Here is a 15,230-nt window from a genome sequence, read left to right on the forward strand (position 1 = left end):
GCATGCCAGCCCTGGCCCTATCTGCCAGTCTCAGGTCAGTGCAAGTGGGGAGAAGAACTGCCACAGCTCCCTCTACCCCTACCCAAGGACGCTGCTGTGCCCTGCCAGGGCAGGATTAGACACATCTGGTTTCAAGGCATTTGCTTTGCATGTGTCCCCTTGGGCATAGACACAGGAGTGGAGCTGTGCAGCTGCACACCCTGCACCTCGCTGCAGGAGCGGGGTGGGGGCTGCAGGCAGTGTCTATGTGCCCACCACTCTGGGGGAGCATTTTCAGAGCAGTGCCACTGCCCTTCATGGCACTGGGACATCCACACCCATGTCCAGCACTGAAAATGCCTGCACACAGCAGGGCTGTGCTGCGTGTGGCAGATGTGGTGATGACTCTATTTGCAGCTGCAGAATCAGGTAGTGTAGAGATTAACCTTTCAATGCCCCTGCATGCTGTCTTCTCTCAGGAGCAAGGCTTGCCAGCTCTAGTGCACTGCAGGACTGTGTCTGGCAGATATGCTGCCTCTGCCACCCCTGCACAGAGTGACTTCAGCCATTCTCCATGCCAGAGAGGAGAAGGTGTTCAGAGGCCTTTGATGGTGGTCACTTTCTTCTCTGGAATCTGGTCCAGGCCTCATAGAGTTAGGATAAGCAAACCCAGGCACCTTCCTCCCCTCTGACAGCACCCACCCAGCCCTGCTCATCAACACTGCCACCCTCTAGCCTTGACAAGCTGCCAGGTTTCATGCCAGTTCTATGCAGCTTTCATCTGTCACCAACTCCTCCCGGACCCCATCCTTAGCTCCCCAGCTCTCTTCACCTGTGACCTGGTTTCCCATTGCCTGTAGGGTATCATTTCCCATCTGCTGCTTCCTTGCCCATTTTATTGTTGGTCAAAAAGGACATTCAGATGGTGCTGGAGGTCCTGCGCTGGGCAAAGATTTTCAGTCCCCGTGGAGTAAGCGACCAGATCAGTTGACAGAGGTGCCAAAGTACCACTGTGCTTGGCTATGGGTCTGTGGGGATGCCCAGGGCCACAGGTTGCAGGCACCTGGAGGACTCCAGTGCCCTGAGTGTAGCTGGCAGGCACCACCCGTGATGTGCTCTGTGTGCTGCAGCCACTGGCAAAGCCAAGGCTGTGCAGGAGGCCAGTCAGGATTTCAAGAATGGTCCTATATGGCCTGAGATCTCCTGGCCCTCTCCCCCAAGATCTGTGTGCTGAGCTGCCCTTCCGGTGCCCCAAGCTCTTCAGGGACTTCCATTCCAGGCAGCCCTGCTCTGGTGCATCTCATGCCCCAGTGACCATCCACATCCCTTCCTGAGAACATGCCCCTCATGGCTTGTCCCACCCTTCCTCCATGTGCTTTCTTCTCCATCCATCTCCCTCAGCATTGCCAAACTTTTCCCAGCCATCTGGTGATGTGCAAAGGGATTAGCATTAGAGGGCAGGGGAACAATCTCATCTCCCCTTCCAGTAAGTCTCCTTCCTGCTGAGAGGTCAGTGTGAGGTGGATCTGTTACCTCTGGTCCCCAGCGCCGTTTGCAGCCACTGCACCCACCACAGACCACCCTGCCAGCTCAGGCAGACCCTGCAGGCTGCAGAGTTTTCTGGAGGGTGGCCTCCACAAAACAAGGCAGCACCATGGTGCACCTCACAGCAGCTGAGCTGTTCCTGATGGTTTGCAAATGTCTGTCCTTCCCTCCTCTCTCTTTCCACTCTCTTCTCCCTCGTGTGTCTGTGTGTAGCTCTCAGGCTGAGGTGATGGGGAGAACTGTGCTGTCAGGAGTCCTTTGCAGCCACTACAGTCCTGGCTGTCCAGTCTTTAAGTTCTCCTGCATCCCAGGGAATGCTGTGGGAAGTGGGGGTGAGGTCCCCTCAGGCAGTGCTGCCCCAGACTCTGAAGTGCAGGGAGCTGGCAGTGTCCACACTTCTGTGTCGCTCCTGCACTGCCTGCCCTGGAATCTCAGCCCCTTCACAAGGGCTTGAGCCTGTCCACAGCCTCCTGCCACTGCTGGCTGAGCCTCCTGCCACTGCTGGCTGGACCCCCAGCAACGAGCCTGGGTCTGTGCAGGCACTGCTGGGGCTGGGCTACCCCTCTGAGGGTCAAGGGTTGTTGTCTGCACTGGGAAGACATCCTTCTGCCCCAGAGAATCCCAGGCTCTCTGTAGAGGAGAGTGTCTCCAGATGGCAGGGTTTGTGTGTGTGTGAGCGGGCTCTCCACAGGTGTCATGTGTGTACCCTGTGTGTGCCAGAAGAACAGCTCTTGCTGCCCCTCAGTTAGTGTGTGAATGGTGCTGGGCAGTGGTTTGTGCCCTACTGGCACAGGGCTCTACCAGTCTCAGTGTTCACTCTCAGTTTTGTCTTGGTGCCCAAGCAGCTGAGCCAGGAGCAGCCCAGCTTGCTGTGGAAGAGCCATGGCCTGAGCTGCTCAGTTTGTCTCAAGGTCCCTGCCACAGCCCTGCTCCTGTCCTACTCTTCTCCATGGGAGGCAGCAGAATTAAAGTCCAGAGGTTTGGCCCAGATTTCCTGGCTCATGCAGCCCTGTCCCAGACATGTTTGTCACAACTAGTGCCAGGTAGTGGGGCACAGAAGTGGCTAAGTCCCTCGGGATCAGCGTATTTCCCTGCCCATCCTTCTGCTGCCTCTGCCCCTCAGAAGCCACTGTACCTTCTCTGTGAGCCCAGGTGACAATGGATCTCCCTCTGTGCTTCCTCTCTGCTCCTCCTCTTGTCCTCCGTTTCCATCTTACTCTTTCTTCTGTGTCTGTGTGGCCTTCTGCCACCATTCATCCCTCTCTCCCTCTCCTCCTCCCCTCTGCACCCTGCCTGCTGCTCTGACTCTCCTGTTCTCTCGACAGACAGTTCTTGCAGCCCGCGGTGGACTGTACTGCCTCGGCGGGGGCTGTGACAGCCTTGTAAATATCAGCTGCATGTGCTTGCCGTGTGCCCCTGTGCCCCCCCTGCCTGTGCCAGCACCTGCACGTGCCCTGCATGTAATTTAGACACACCAGAGCCAGAAGCTCTCTCTGGGGTGTAGCTGAGTGGGTCTTGATGAGGAACACCTCCTCTCATGGACACCCCTTCCCCACCCCGAGATGCGCTGGGCCTGGCCCTCCCCCATCTCAATCCTCCCAAAGCTGACCTTAAAGCCTCTACCAGATGTCCCTGGCTGTGAAGGGCAGGACATGGCTTTGGTTCTCTGTTTAAGGCCTGAGGGGGTTTGCATCCCTGAGAGCAACTCTGACACTCTCAGCGACTCTGCCTTCCCCCAGGCATCTGGCTGTGTCCCATGGCTGTTGAGGGGCTGAGCAGGACAAGCCCTGTGCTAGTGCCAGTGATACATGAAGGTGCAGTAGGGTGGGAGTGCCCTGTGTTGGCCCATGGGAGCCCTGGAAATGGGCAGGAGCGAGCTGGCCTTTGCTGGGCATTGCCCAGGACCCCATGGTGGGAACATGGTGCCCTGGAGATGGTGAGATGTTCCTGAGCACTCTGCTTGCTGGGCAGGTCCTAGGCACAAAAGGAGTTAAAGGCAAAAGAAAGAAGTGGGGAGCAGAGGTGATGGTTGCCAGCACAGCCCTGGGGGCTCAGGGATGCCAGACTGGGGGAGCTGCAGCTGCTGGGAGGGGTGTGCAGAGCTGGATTTTGGTGCCCTGAGATTGCTGGGAGCAGGTCAGCTGTGTGATGGGGTGAGGGGGGTCCAGTGGCAGCAGCAAAGCTCTGGGAGGTCAAGGGCACAGTGGGAAAGGTGTCCCAAGCAGTAATGGGATTGGGACGAACAGTGCCTGTCAGAGAGTCTGGTCATGGTTCCTGGTGGCACAGGCTGGGGCTAAGGCTGTGTCACACGGGAGCAAGTAACTGAGTCTCCAGATGCCAATGTCCCAGACAAAACCTTGAGCCCATGAGCTGTGCCTGCTGGCTCCCCTCCTGCCTGCTCATTCTGCCCAGGAGCCAGCAGTCCCCAGGCTGGAGCTATGGCTACTCAGCCTTCCAAGGGGGGGCCTGCAGCTGCCCCAGGGGTCCAGACATCACTGTGAGTAGGGGTGACACTGGGCCCCATTGCCCCGAGATCCTCCTGCCTTCTGTCCCTTCTTTGGTTGTGAAAGCCCTGCCAGGAAGTTCTCAAAGCAGCCTTTCTGTGCTTAAACAGCCTCAGTAACCTTTCCTGCACCTGGCACCTGGCCTACATCTCACCTCACAAATGGGCCCTGAGGTGGGAGCATCCCATATGGTGCCTGCTGCCATGAGCCTGGGCAGACCTGAGCCTGTCCTCGAGTGGCCCATCCTGTCTGTGCTGAGGAGTACAGCTGCCCAGCCTGCATCCCCGCATGCCTTGCCCCTGCAATGCCCCAGCCCCAGAGCAAAGGGATTCCTATCACACCCTGAGCAGCCTAGGGGCAGATGTGTGAGCTGCTGAGGCTGGGGAGAACTCCTTGGGAAGTGCCAGTGCGTCCGCGTGGCAGGCTGGTCCTCTCTGCAGACAAGGGCTGTGGGGAGTGGTACCTGGAGGGGAGAATGCCATCACCCTTATGCCCATCCCTGCCACCTCCCCGAATCTGAACACCCCTTGCCAGGCTGGAGGCACCAGCACCTGCTGCCACCAAGTGTGCTGTGCCCGCAGGACTCGGATGACAACTCCCGGGTCTCCATCACCTTCTTCCGCCTCTTCCGGGTCATGCGGCTGGTGAAGCTGCTGAGCCGGGGGGAGGGGGTTAGGACCCTCCTGTGGACCTTCATCAAGTCCTTCCAGGTAGGTGAGGAGCACTGCACCCTCCCAGACAAACACATGGTATGGCCTGGCAGAGAGTTCTGATGCTGAGGCTGGCTGGGTGAGGAGGCTGTGCCCACCAAGCAGGGCAGGAAGGCTCCAGTGCTGGCAGACTGCTGGCCTCAGCCTGACCATGGGGCTGTACTGTGCAGGAGGGCACTGCCTCTGTGGGTGGGAAGATGAAGGAGTCTCCCTGGCTGGCACCATGTGTCAGAGCTGAGCTGAACAGACAGAGCCTGCCCAAGTCATCAGTCCTGCTGCCAGCACCAAGTGGGTAGCTCAAAGGCATGCTGCAGCATCTCAGCACAAAGCCCCTGGGCCTGGGCAGCTCCCTCCCCCCTCAGCATCCCTGGGTTGTGCCCAGCCTTCATCCCAGTTGCAGAGACCCTCCTGTGGGTGAGAACTGGGCAGTGGGAGGGTGGCAGTGGGAGGAACAGGCAGTAAGCTGTCCACTCCCCATGTGGAGGCCTGAACGTTGGCCTCGTGCAGGAGATCCAGACCCAACCTCGCATCCCTGACTTGCCTGGATGCCAGGAAGGTGTCTCCCATGAGCCATGGTCCTTCTTTAACAGGCATTGCCCTACGTAGCCCTGCTGATCGTGATGCTCTTTTTCATCTACGCTGTGATTGGGATGCAGGTGAGAGGCACAGGGGGGGAATCTGATCTTGAGCTGTTGCCCTGAGCCTGAAAGCATCTGAGATAGGACAGACTGGGAATGGGATCCACTGCCAGGTACTCCCTGGGGCTTTGCACATGATGGGACTGTTTTAGCTGAGTGCTTACAGCTCCAGCAGCCTCCTCCCATCCCCAGGCTGCAGCTAGGGCAGCCAAAGGCATTGCAGTGAAAAGCACCTGAAGAGGCAGGGGTACAATCTAGACACAGCCACCAGTGCTGCCTCCTTGCCCAGTGAAGTGCAGCAGAGGTAGGAATGTCCAAGGAGTTCATGAGCCCCAGAACAGCCACATCCCAGTCTCAGTCTCTTTTGAGGGCACCTAAAGCCAAGTCACCAAGAGGAAGAGTAGCTCAGCACAGGGTTGCTCTGGGGGCAGTTGGTGCCCGCGGAAGAGTGCTGGGGACCTGCCTGTGGTTTGCAGATGTTTGGGAAGATTGCCATGGTGGATGGGACCCAGATCAACCGCAACAACAACTTCCAAACCTTCCCACAGGCTGTGCTGCTGCTCTTCAGGTCAGTTTTGCCTTGGCAAGCAGCTCCAGAAAGGAGCTGTGCACAGTTAGGGAACTGGAGTGGGGCCGGCAGAAAAGTCTCCTGCAGCAGGGAATGCTGCTCGGGAGCAGCACCAGTGTGCCTGCTGGGGCTGAGCTGCAAGAGGGGAGGGCACTGTGGGGATTCTCTTCTGAATGCTTCCTTCTCAGACTAGATTTAATTTGTGAATCATGAGGAAACTCAAGGGGCAGCAGGAGCTCAGCCCAGGGCTTCTCTTGACTCCAAACATTTCACTTTGGAGCTGTCAATGGCAGGCTCCCCACGACAGCACAGCAAGTCCTTGTCCACTCCTTTCTCTGTTCCCTCTGCATTGGGCTAGCAACAGCCCTCCTGCGTGCCCAGCTCGTGCCCAGCTCATGCCCAGGACAGGCAGGAACCAGCAGCATCCTCTGTTCCCAGGTGTGCAACCGGTGAGGCCTGGCAGGAGATCCTGCTGGGCTGCAGCTATGGCAAACTCTGCGACCCTGAGTCCGACTTCGCCGAGGGGGAGGAGTACACCTGCGGCACAGGCTTTGCCTACTTCTACTTCATCAGCTTCTACATGCTCTGTGCCTTCCTGGTAAGGCTGCCCTTGGCGCCCTACTTCTGGGGCTGAGTTACCTTTGCATCTTACAGGGCTAAGCCCACAGACCCTGTGCCCACAGCCCATCTACCCAGCCATAAAGGCCTGGAGTACTCCATTAGCTTCCCACAGCTCCCCTGTGCTGCTGCCAGATGCCTCTGTGTTGGCTCTGGCACAGGTGGAAAGGGAAGAGCCCTGTGGATGCTGCAGCCTCTCACATGGTCTCTGATGGGAGGTCACTCCCTGCGTGGGGTGACCCACAGCATCTCCTGGCTACCGGGGACCCTGAGCCTCTTCTCCCCAGCCTGCTGCCTGCCTTTTCCCATGGCCACGGGCAGCTCTGGCCTGCTCTGTGCTGCCAGCTGCAAGGGCTGTTCTGTCCCTCTTCCTGGGGGGCTGCTGAGGGCTTGGCCCTGTCCTGGCTTGCATCCTTCAGACCCACTCCTCTGCCCTCAGATCATTAATCTCTTTGTGGCTGTCATCATGGACAACTTTGACTACCTGACACGTGACTGGTCCATCCTTGGGCCCCATCATCTGGATGAGTTCAAACGGATCTGGGCTGAGTATGACCCAGAGGCTAAGTAAGTGACAGGGTGGGACAGAGGGAACACACAGCAGGATGAGCTGTGGGACTGTCTAAAAGTTAGGTACTGGCCTATTCCAGGGCTGATCCAAGCCATCAGGATGTGTGGGGACATGAGAAGTCCTTTCCCCCTTCATCCAGCCCTGGTGATGCTGCCAGCTCTTAGCCCATGCCACTGCTCAGTCCTTCCTGCTGTGCACAGGGGAGCAGCTTCTGTTCCCAAGAGCCAGAGAGGGCAGTGTAGGGGCTTGTCCACTACAGCAGCACAGGGCAGGTCACAGGGATGAGCCCACCCTGCCCCAATGATTGTCCCTCACGTCTGTTACCACCTTGCTGATGCAGTTTATTGGTTCTTCAGGGGCAGAATCAAGCACTTGGATGTGGTGACCCTGCTGAGACGCATTCAGCCTCCCCTGGGCTTTGGGAAGTTCTGCCCACACCGTGTAGCTTGTAAGGTAAGAGCTAAAGAGGTGGCAGGCTGTGGGCACAGGGCACCCTCCTCAAGCTGACTCTGAATCCTCCCCAGGTTCACCAGTGGTGACAATCTAGCCAGCTTCCAAGTATCAAGGGTTACAAACCTCTGGTGTCTAACAGAGAGGAGCATTCTGGGGACAAGGAGAGGGGAGTTCAGCTGCATAGAGCTGATGTGCCTCAGTCTCCTGAAGATAAGGGCTTGCCTGTGCTCACCCCCACACCGAGGGGGGATGGCACCAATGGGCTGATCTCTGACCAACTCAGAGCCCTCAGCAGAGAGGGACTCCCGAGCCACACTGGGATGCCCTGCAGGTGCTGCAGGCGGTGCGGGGCTGGAGTAGGTGGCCGTGCCCTGTGGGCTGCGGCAGTCTGTTGCCAAGGGCTGACGGGTGCAGACAGTGCCCCCAGGGCAGCAGCACAGCCTCCTGGTGCAGTTGTATGCACAAGGCCAGGCCCCTGCAAGGCTCACAGGCAGACCACGTGGTCAGGGACTCTGGCACTGGTCTGAACCCTCCTGGGTCCTGGGCAAACTCAGGAGGTTTGGTCCCCAGATCAGTCGCAGCACATCACCCCTGGGGCACTTTCTGGGGATGCAACACAATGCAGAGTGACTCCCATCTGCCCAGGAGCAGTGCTGTGTCTCTTGCTGCCTGGCTGGGGAGTCTGGAGAAGAGGAGGCTGAGGAGAGACCTTCTGGCTCTCTGCAACTCCCTGAAAGGAGGGTGGAGCAAAGTGGGACTCAGCCTCTTTTCCCAAGTAACAAGTGGCATTAACAAGGATGAGAGGAAACATTCTCAAGTAGTGCTGGGGAAGGCTTAGGTTGGACATTAGGAAACATATCTTCCATGAAAGGGTTGTTGGAACAGGCTGCCCAGCACAGTGCTGGATGAGGTATTTAATAGAGGTGTGGTGCTGAGGGGCATGGTGGAGTGGTGGAGTTGGCAAGTTTATGGTTGGACTTGACGATCTTCAAGGTCTTTTCCAGCCTACCCCATTCTACCATGCTGTGATTCTCTCCCATGGCAGCAGTGCCCCAGCTGTCAGGTTGTTTCCACACATCTGATCTGACTGCCTCCACAGCTCTTTAGGATAAGCGATGCCACTGCTCCTGTGTCATGTGCTGCCAAGCAGTGGTAGAGAGCCCCATGGAGCTATGTGGAGTGGGTAGGGCTGAGAGGGCTCCTTGGGCAGCAGCTCAGTGCTCCAAGCAGAGGCTGTCCCCGGCCGGGACAGGCTGTGTTTGAGCAGAGCTGCCAGGCTGCTGTGCCTGCTGGAGTGACGAGCTCTGGTCTGCTGGCAGCGCCTGGTGTGCATGAACATGCCCCTGAACAGCGACGGCACCGTCACCTTCAACGCCACCCTCTTCGCGCTGGTGCGGACAGCCCTCAAGATCAAGACAGAAGGTGAGTGCCACAGGCCTGGGAGAGCCTCTGCTGGGGCTGCAGCCTGCTGCTTCGCAGCCTTCCCTGCTCTCTCTGGCGACCTCGGCACCCTTGCCTGTGGGGCTGAACCCTCCGGTGCAGCCCTTGGCCCCATGCTGTTAATTACCTCGTCGGAGCAGTGCCCTAGGGCCTGGGCGAGACAAGAGGACGTTGTGAGTGACACAGCGAAGTGCCGCAGCCCCGGACAGCGACCCAACACCGCTCCAGCTGTGTCACTTCCCCCAACAGGTCCCATCCCTGCCGCAATGCACAGCCTCCAGCCTCCCTTCCAATGCTGTTGTGTGCAGTCTGAGCTACCCCCCCCCCCCGGCACTGCCTGCTCTGGTCTGTGGATTTATGCTCTCAGACTGGAATGGAGCAGGATGAATCCTCTGAATTTAGCTGTGCTGGGGAGGAGCTGCCTTAACCCACTTCCTTGCCAAGCACTGCTTTGGGAAGATGCCACACCAGCATGTTCTCATGCCTGTGGACTAGACAGCACCACACAAGTAGCTCTGTGGCTGAACTGGGGCAGGCAGGTCTAGCAAGAGGCTGGGCACTGGTGGACCTCTGGTGCTGGCATCTTCCAGCAGCATGGCACAGGTACCTTCTCTCTATCTGGAGTGAGGAATGTGACCTCAGTGCAGGCGGAGCACAGGAGATCTCAGAGGAGACTGCAGGTGTGCAGGAATGGGAGAGCTTTGTGAGAGCACCAAAGGGGAGGCTCAGATCTGGTGCTCATCACCAGTAGAGATGGTGGCACAAACGTTCCACTCACTCTGTGGTTGGTCTTTCTAAAATCAAAGCCTCACTTTTATTGTGGGGGGAGGCTGGAGAGGAGCTGCCACTCCCTGAAGGAGCCTGGCCAGGTCCTCACATCTTCACTCGTGGTCACAGTGAACTGCTCTGTCCTCCTCTTGCTCATAGGTAACTTCGAGCAGGCCAACGAGGAGCTCAGAGCTGTTATCAAAAAGATCTGGAAGAGAACGAGTATGAAGCTCTTGGACCAGGTCATCCCTCCCATCGGAGGTCTGTCTGATGCTGCTGCTGCTGCCCAGAGGGCAGAGAGATGCCTGCTGGGGGCCTCAGTCTCTGTGGCACCTCAGGCCCTTGTGAGGGGTGGAGTGGTCATGTTGGTTTCCTCCCCTCCAGATGATGAGGTGACAGTGGGGAAATTCTATGCAACTTTCCTCATCCAAGAGCACTTCCGGAAGTTCATGAAGCGCCAGGAGGAGTATTATGGGTACAGGCCCAAGAAGAACCCTGTGGAGATCCAGGTTGGTAGCACGTGGGTGGTGTTGGAAGGGTCACCCTTGCAAGGGGCAGGCAGCATGTGGTAAGGAGCTCTGCAGGTCAGGAAAGAGGCTGTCCCCAGCTCAGCAAGTGTCAGAGCCTGAGCTGCAGGGACAGGGAAGGAGCTCTTGGAATGCATCCACCCCAAATGAACCAGGGCTGAGCTGACTTCTGCTGCTGAAGGTGTGCCCCAGCGTGCACATGGATGAAGACAAAGGATGTTTTTGGCTCTCTGCCTCACTGACTTTGCATGCAGAGAGGGCTCAGCAGGGTCTGATGCCTCACCAAGCAGTTTTATGACCTAGAAACCCACAGCACAGCTCAGTGTCTGGGCCAAATGCTGCTCACCCAGGCCCTTACCTGCCGACCCTCACCTGAACGATGTTGTGGGCAGTTCTGTGTGCCTGCTGCTCTGTGCTTCACCTCTCACTGCCTGGGGCAGCAGCAAGTGAAGAGGGGTTGATGTGGCTGATCTTGAGCAGGACCACTGCAGCAGGAGGAGCCTGCATAGCAGCCATGAAGGATGCTATCAGGGTGGGATGGCAGAGAATTTATGTACCTTGCCAGAGCAGTTGCCTCATCCTGTCCAAGCCTTACAGGGAGGAAATCACTTGTAGACATGAAAGACCTGGAACCAAAGGTGCAAGACAAGGGAAAGAGCCAGGCCCCAGACTGGATATGCCCAGATCTGAGGCAAGGCACCACCACCCTCTGGGTATCACCAGTCTGACCCTTCCTCAGGCTGCCTGTAGCATCTCCTTGGTGGAGCAGCAGCCAGAACCTCTCAGCAAGCACAGAGGCAGACAACCGCTGGTGACCCATGGCCTGCTCCCTGGCAGGAGCCCTGCAAAGCAGCATGGCCTAGCAGCCTGGCAGGCTTCAGCACTTTCCCTCCTCAGAGCCAGAGCTGATGGGGCCAGGCTCCATCAGCCATGCCTGCTTGTCTCCACCAGGCTGGGCTGAGGAGCATTGAAGAAGAAGCTGCTCCTGAGATCCGTCGAGCAATTTCCGGAGACCTGACTGCTGAGGAGGAGCTGGAAAGAGCAATGGTGGAGGCAGCCATGGAGGAAGGGATATACAGGGTGAGTGCAGCCCTCAGGGCACCCTGGGTGGTGGTGGCCCCCACACTGTGATGTGGTGGGTCAGCATGGCCCAGCAGCTGGAGCGCAGTTCGCAGAGGTGAGCTTATCGTGGAGACTGATGTGAACCGAAAGGGTGGATCAGCACTTCTGCCCTCTGCTGAGTGCCTCCCAGCTGAGCCATCCTGGGCAACCTGCCCTCAGTAAGGGAGCCTGGCAGGGGTGTGCTTGGGGAGAGCTCCATTCACCCCTTCTGCAGGGCTAAGGCAAGCCATCATCACCAGAGCAGGAGCAGGTGCAAATCTCCATAGGAGTCTTTGAGCCAGCCTGGGCAGCTGTGGTGCTGTAGGGCTGCACCTTCTGTGTCCACAGGTGCCACTGGCCCAGGCAGACCCACAGAGGTCACAGCGCTGACTGCCATCCCAGTGCTGCTGCATGACCATCACCCCTCAGTGCCTCAGTTTCCCCATCTGGAGAGTGAGGCTTTTGAAGCCATGCAGTCTGCCAGGCCTGAAGAGGGAGAGCCTTCTTCCCATGGGCACTGCCATGTCTCTCCCATGGGAAACGGTCCCAGGGCAGCCCAGAGGCCCAGCCCTGCCCTGATGCCTTCCCTCTTGGTTGCAGAGGACAGGAGGCTTGTTTGGCCAGGTGGACAGCTTCCTGGAGCCCAGCAGCCCCTTGCAGCCCCAAGTGGCCAGCCAGAGGCCCCTGCAGTTCACAGAGGTGGGCAGTGAGGACTTTGACTCCCCTGTCTTCCTCGATGACTTCCCGCAGGAAGGCAATGCCAATGTCAACAACGCCAACAGCAGAGGCTGGTAAGGGCTGGGCATGCTCATGTGGGCTGGCAAGGCAAGGCAGTGCTGGGCTGTGTTTAGCAGCTCCCAGTGCGTCTGTGCTGGGGGCTGGCTGCACCTCAGTCTTGCCTGGGGACTCTTCATGGATGGGTAAGGTCTGCAGGAGAGGCTGAGCTGCAGCAGGGAGGTCACTGCAGAGCCAGGGAGGGGTTCAGAGCTGCCTGTGGAAATGGCTCCATGCACACAGGAGTTTTCTGCAGAAATTCAGTCCCTGGGGTGTGACCTGGGCCCAGGCCAGGGGGCAGGGAGGACAGACACCCCTCACTGAAAGCCAGGCACAGAGATGTCCCCAGAGCATGCAGGGAAGCTCCAAGGCTGCTGTGTGGACTCCCCTCACACCCTTATCCTTCCCATCACTCCTTCAGCTTGGTGCTGTAGGGATCAAGGTGGACAGCAGGGCTCCAAGGATTGCAGGAATGACCCTCCCCTGTTTAACCTCTGAGTTTCAAGGCCCAGGTAGGGGCCACCAGCACCTATCCAGTACCAGGGACAAAGGAGAAGGGTTATGAGTGTCAGAGGATCTACTTGAGGTCTCCACCCTGTTCATCCATCCCAAGTGCCCTTCCTGGTCAGCATCCCCCTTCAGCTGCAGTCCCCAGGGTAGAGAAGGTGAGGAGGGCTGCACTCCTGAGTGGAGCTGGTCTTGGAGTGTGGTTCCTGCTTGAGCTGACTGAGCTTGCCTGCCCTTGCCAGGATGGAGTGTGAAGATGAGGTGCTGAGGAAGACAGTGCCAGCAGCACATAGGCACCCAGCACAGGGTGAGTCTCAGCATCACTCCTCTTCTGAGGGATCTGGAGCAGCCTAAAGACTAAGGAAGGGTCAAGGGGATGATATTGGGGCAGGCAGGAGGAGGAGACACAGACTCAAATAACTTGGAAGTTAGCTGAGAGCCCTGAACACAACAGGACCTGTTTGGGGAGCTCCAGGAGACCCTCTTCCCACTTTCCCAGCCTCCAGGGTCATAAAGCATGGAGCTGGTGCCTTGGGCTGGGGGAGGATTGGCCAGCCCTGGGCAGCAGGGCCACCAGACCCTGCTCATTTCCACGAACAGTGAGAAGCCAGCATGGGGCAGTGGGCAGGTGCTGGGACTTTGTTTAGTCCTGAAGAACTCTTTGCTTCCCTTAGACTAATTAACCCATTTCCAGCTCTAGGTGGAAGTGATGTCTTTGCTCTTGTGCCCATCTGATATTCCCACCTTTCCCTCTCCCAGAGCACAACCACCCTTTAGCCATGGACAGGCTGCAGCAGAGGCTATGCAGGAGGCGAGGGGCCAGGGGTCACCCTGCATCAGGGCTGCAGCTGCTCCCACAGCAGGTAAAGGGGACAATGTGTGTCTGCAGGCAGCAGTGCAGGGGCCATGGGTGAACGTCCCTGCCCTCCTGGGAAGGGTTGTCACAGCCGTGCTGAGGAGGAGCAGGCTCCAAGCTCCCCAGCATGCAGCTTTGCTGGAGCTCTGCTGTCTGACCAGCTAAGAAAGCAGCCCTGGCTCTGCTGCTACAGCAAGCATGGGACAGCTTGAAGCAGCACCTCTGACTCCCTGCTGTCTCCAGGGACAGGGCAGAAAGAAGGGCTCCCCTGGCTGCCCTTGGCTTGCCACAATGCCTTATCGCCTGGCAAAGATCAGGGCAGGAGATAAGGGCTGGTTCCCAGCTCTCTGCCCATGTGGTCCTGCTTGTCCCATTGTGAGTGGTGCCCTGTACCCAGAAGAGAATCTGCAGCCCTCACACTGACATGGGACAGGTCTTCCATGAGCATTGTCCAAGCCTTTGCTCCTTTTGCCCAGCTGTCTGGAGAAGATGACGCTGTGGTGGGAACAGCATCCAGCTCAGGGCACCAGCAAGGTGAAAGCGGTGACCCAAGCACATCTTCCACCCCGGCCATCACCTGCCTCATTCAGGAGGTAAGGCAGGGGCACAGCCCAGCAAAGGGAAAGGCAGGGCTGCCAAGGAGAGAAAGGGGCTGGCAGGGATGCCAAGTGTATGCCAAGCTGTGAGGCTGGAGGACAAAGTTTAGCTATGAGAGTGAGCAGCAGGTGTGTGCTGAGCAGGGGGGAGGGAGGGCTGCCCGCAGCCAGGGACAGCTCTGCAGGCTGGGCAGGGCCTGGGCTATGACCTCCTCCTCTCTGCTGCAGGCTCTGATCTCCGGGGGCCTCCTGGGCCTGGCTCATGACCCAGCCTTCCTCACGGTGACCAGGGAGGAGATAGCAGCCAGCAGCCAGCTGGAAATGGATGAGATGGAGAAAGCAGCCCTGGAGCTGCTGAAGGGAAGAAAAACACTGCAGGGTACAAAAACTGGCACTGCCCTCTAGGGCACCTCAGCTGCATTGCCAGGCAGCTCCCCACGGCTCAGTGCAGCTCCCTGCCAGATGACCACCACTGCCACTTACCTGTGAGCCTCCTGCTGATGCAGCCCAGTGGGTACCGTCCCCTCGGCAGCTTGCAGGGGTTGCTGGAGCAATGCCACACTGGTCCCACTCTCTGCTAAGATCCTGGTGGGCTCTGTCCAGCAACAGGAGGATTTTTGGGCTGGTCTTTAGGTGCAGGACAGGACAATGCTGTGCCAGCAGAGTCTTGCAAGAGCTGGACAGGCAATTAAAGCTGTGTGACCCCACAGATCCCCCTGTGCCCTCCTTCCTCAGCCACCTTGCCTGCACAGTGTGTGCCCATGGCTGCTTGCTGTGGAGCTCAGCCTGGGGAGGGGGTTGTGAAAGTGAGACCACATTTAACCAGAGCTGACAGTGGCAGTTTCCAGACCCCACAAGGGAGCTCTGTCCCTGCTTCTGAGTGCTCATGCCTTGACCCAGCATTCTGAGGTGCCAAGCTCTGGAAATCTCCTGGTGTCCCAGCAGCTGCTACAGCCTGTTCCTCACACTTGCAACCAAGACTGTCACATGGGGAGGAGGACCAGTGGCTTTGGCCTGGGGCAGCAGGCAGGCACAGGCTGACTCTGCCAATGGAGACCTGGGCACTGCAATGTGA

General features: G+C 58.2%; 1 protein-coding gene across 2 annotated transcripts in view; it reads left to right on the top strand.

The window, feature by feature from the left end:
- The window catches only part of CACNA1S (calcium voltage-gated channel subunit alpha1 S), a 43,842-nt gene extending 28,987 nt beyond the window's left edge, over positions 1–14,855 (top strand). The window contains exons 29-44 of one of the 2 annotated variants that reach the window (XM_064173849.1): positions 2,850–2,906; positions 4,610–4,738; positions 5,329–5,394; positions 5,853–5,944; positions 6,383–6,542; positions 7,002–7,129; positions 7,490–7,586; positions 8,906–9,008; positions 9,954–10,055; positions 10,179–10,303; positions 11,273–11,401; positions 12,023–12,213; positions 12,946–13,010; positions 13,463–13,566; positions 14,036–14,152; positions 14,384–14,855. In XM_064173849.1, the coding sequence (XP_064029919.1) occupies positions 2,850–2,906; positions 4,610–4,738; positions 5,329–5,394; positions 5,853–5,944; positions 6,383–6,542; positions 7,002–7,129; positions 7,490–7,586; positions 8,906–9,008; positions 9,954–10,055; positions 10,179–10,303; positions 11,273–11,401; positions 12,023–12,213; positions 12,946–13,010; positions 13,463–13,566; positions 14,036–14,152; positions 14,384–14,560 (1,842 nt within the window). In that variant the 3' untranslated portion in view covers positions 14,561–14,855. The remainder of the gene's footprint in view (positions 1–2,849; positions 2,907–4,609; positions 4,739–5,328; positions 5,395–5,852; positions 5,945–6,382; positions 6,543–7,001; positions 7,130–7,489; positions 7,587–8,905; positions 9,009–9,953; positions 10,056–10,178; positions 10,304–11,272; positions 11,402–12,022; positions 12,214–12,945; positions 13,011–13,462; positions 13,567–14,035; positions 14,153–14,383) is intronic. The other variant, XM_064173850.1, reaches the window with a different exon arrangement.
- The last annotated feature ends 375 nt before the right edge of the window (positions 14,856–15,230 follow it).

This window comes from Pogoniulus pusillus, chromosome 39 (assembly GCF_015220805.1).
Source record: "Pogoniulus pusillus isolate bPogPus1 chromosome 39, bPogPus1.pri, whole genome shotgun sequence".
Lineage (NCBI taxonomy): Eukaryota > Metazoa > Chordata > Aves > Piciformes > Lybiidae > Pogoniulus > Pogoniulus pusillus.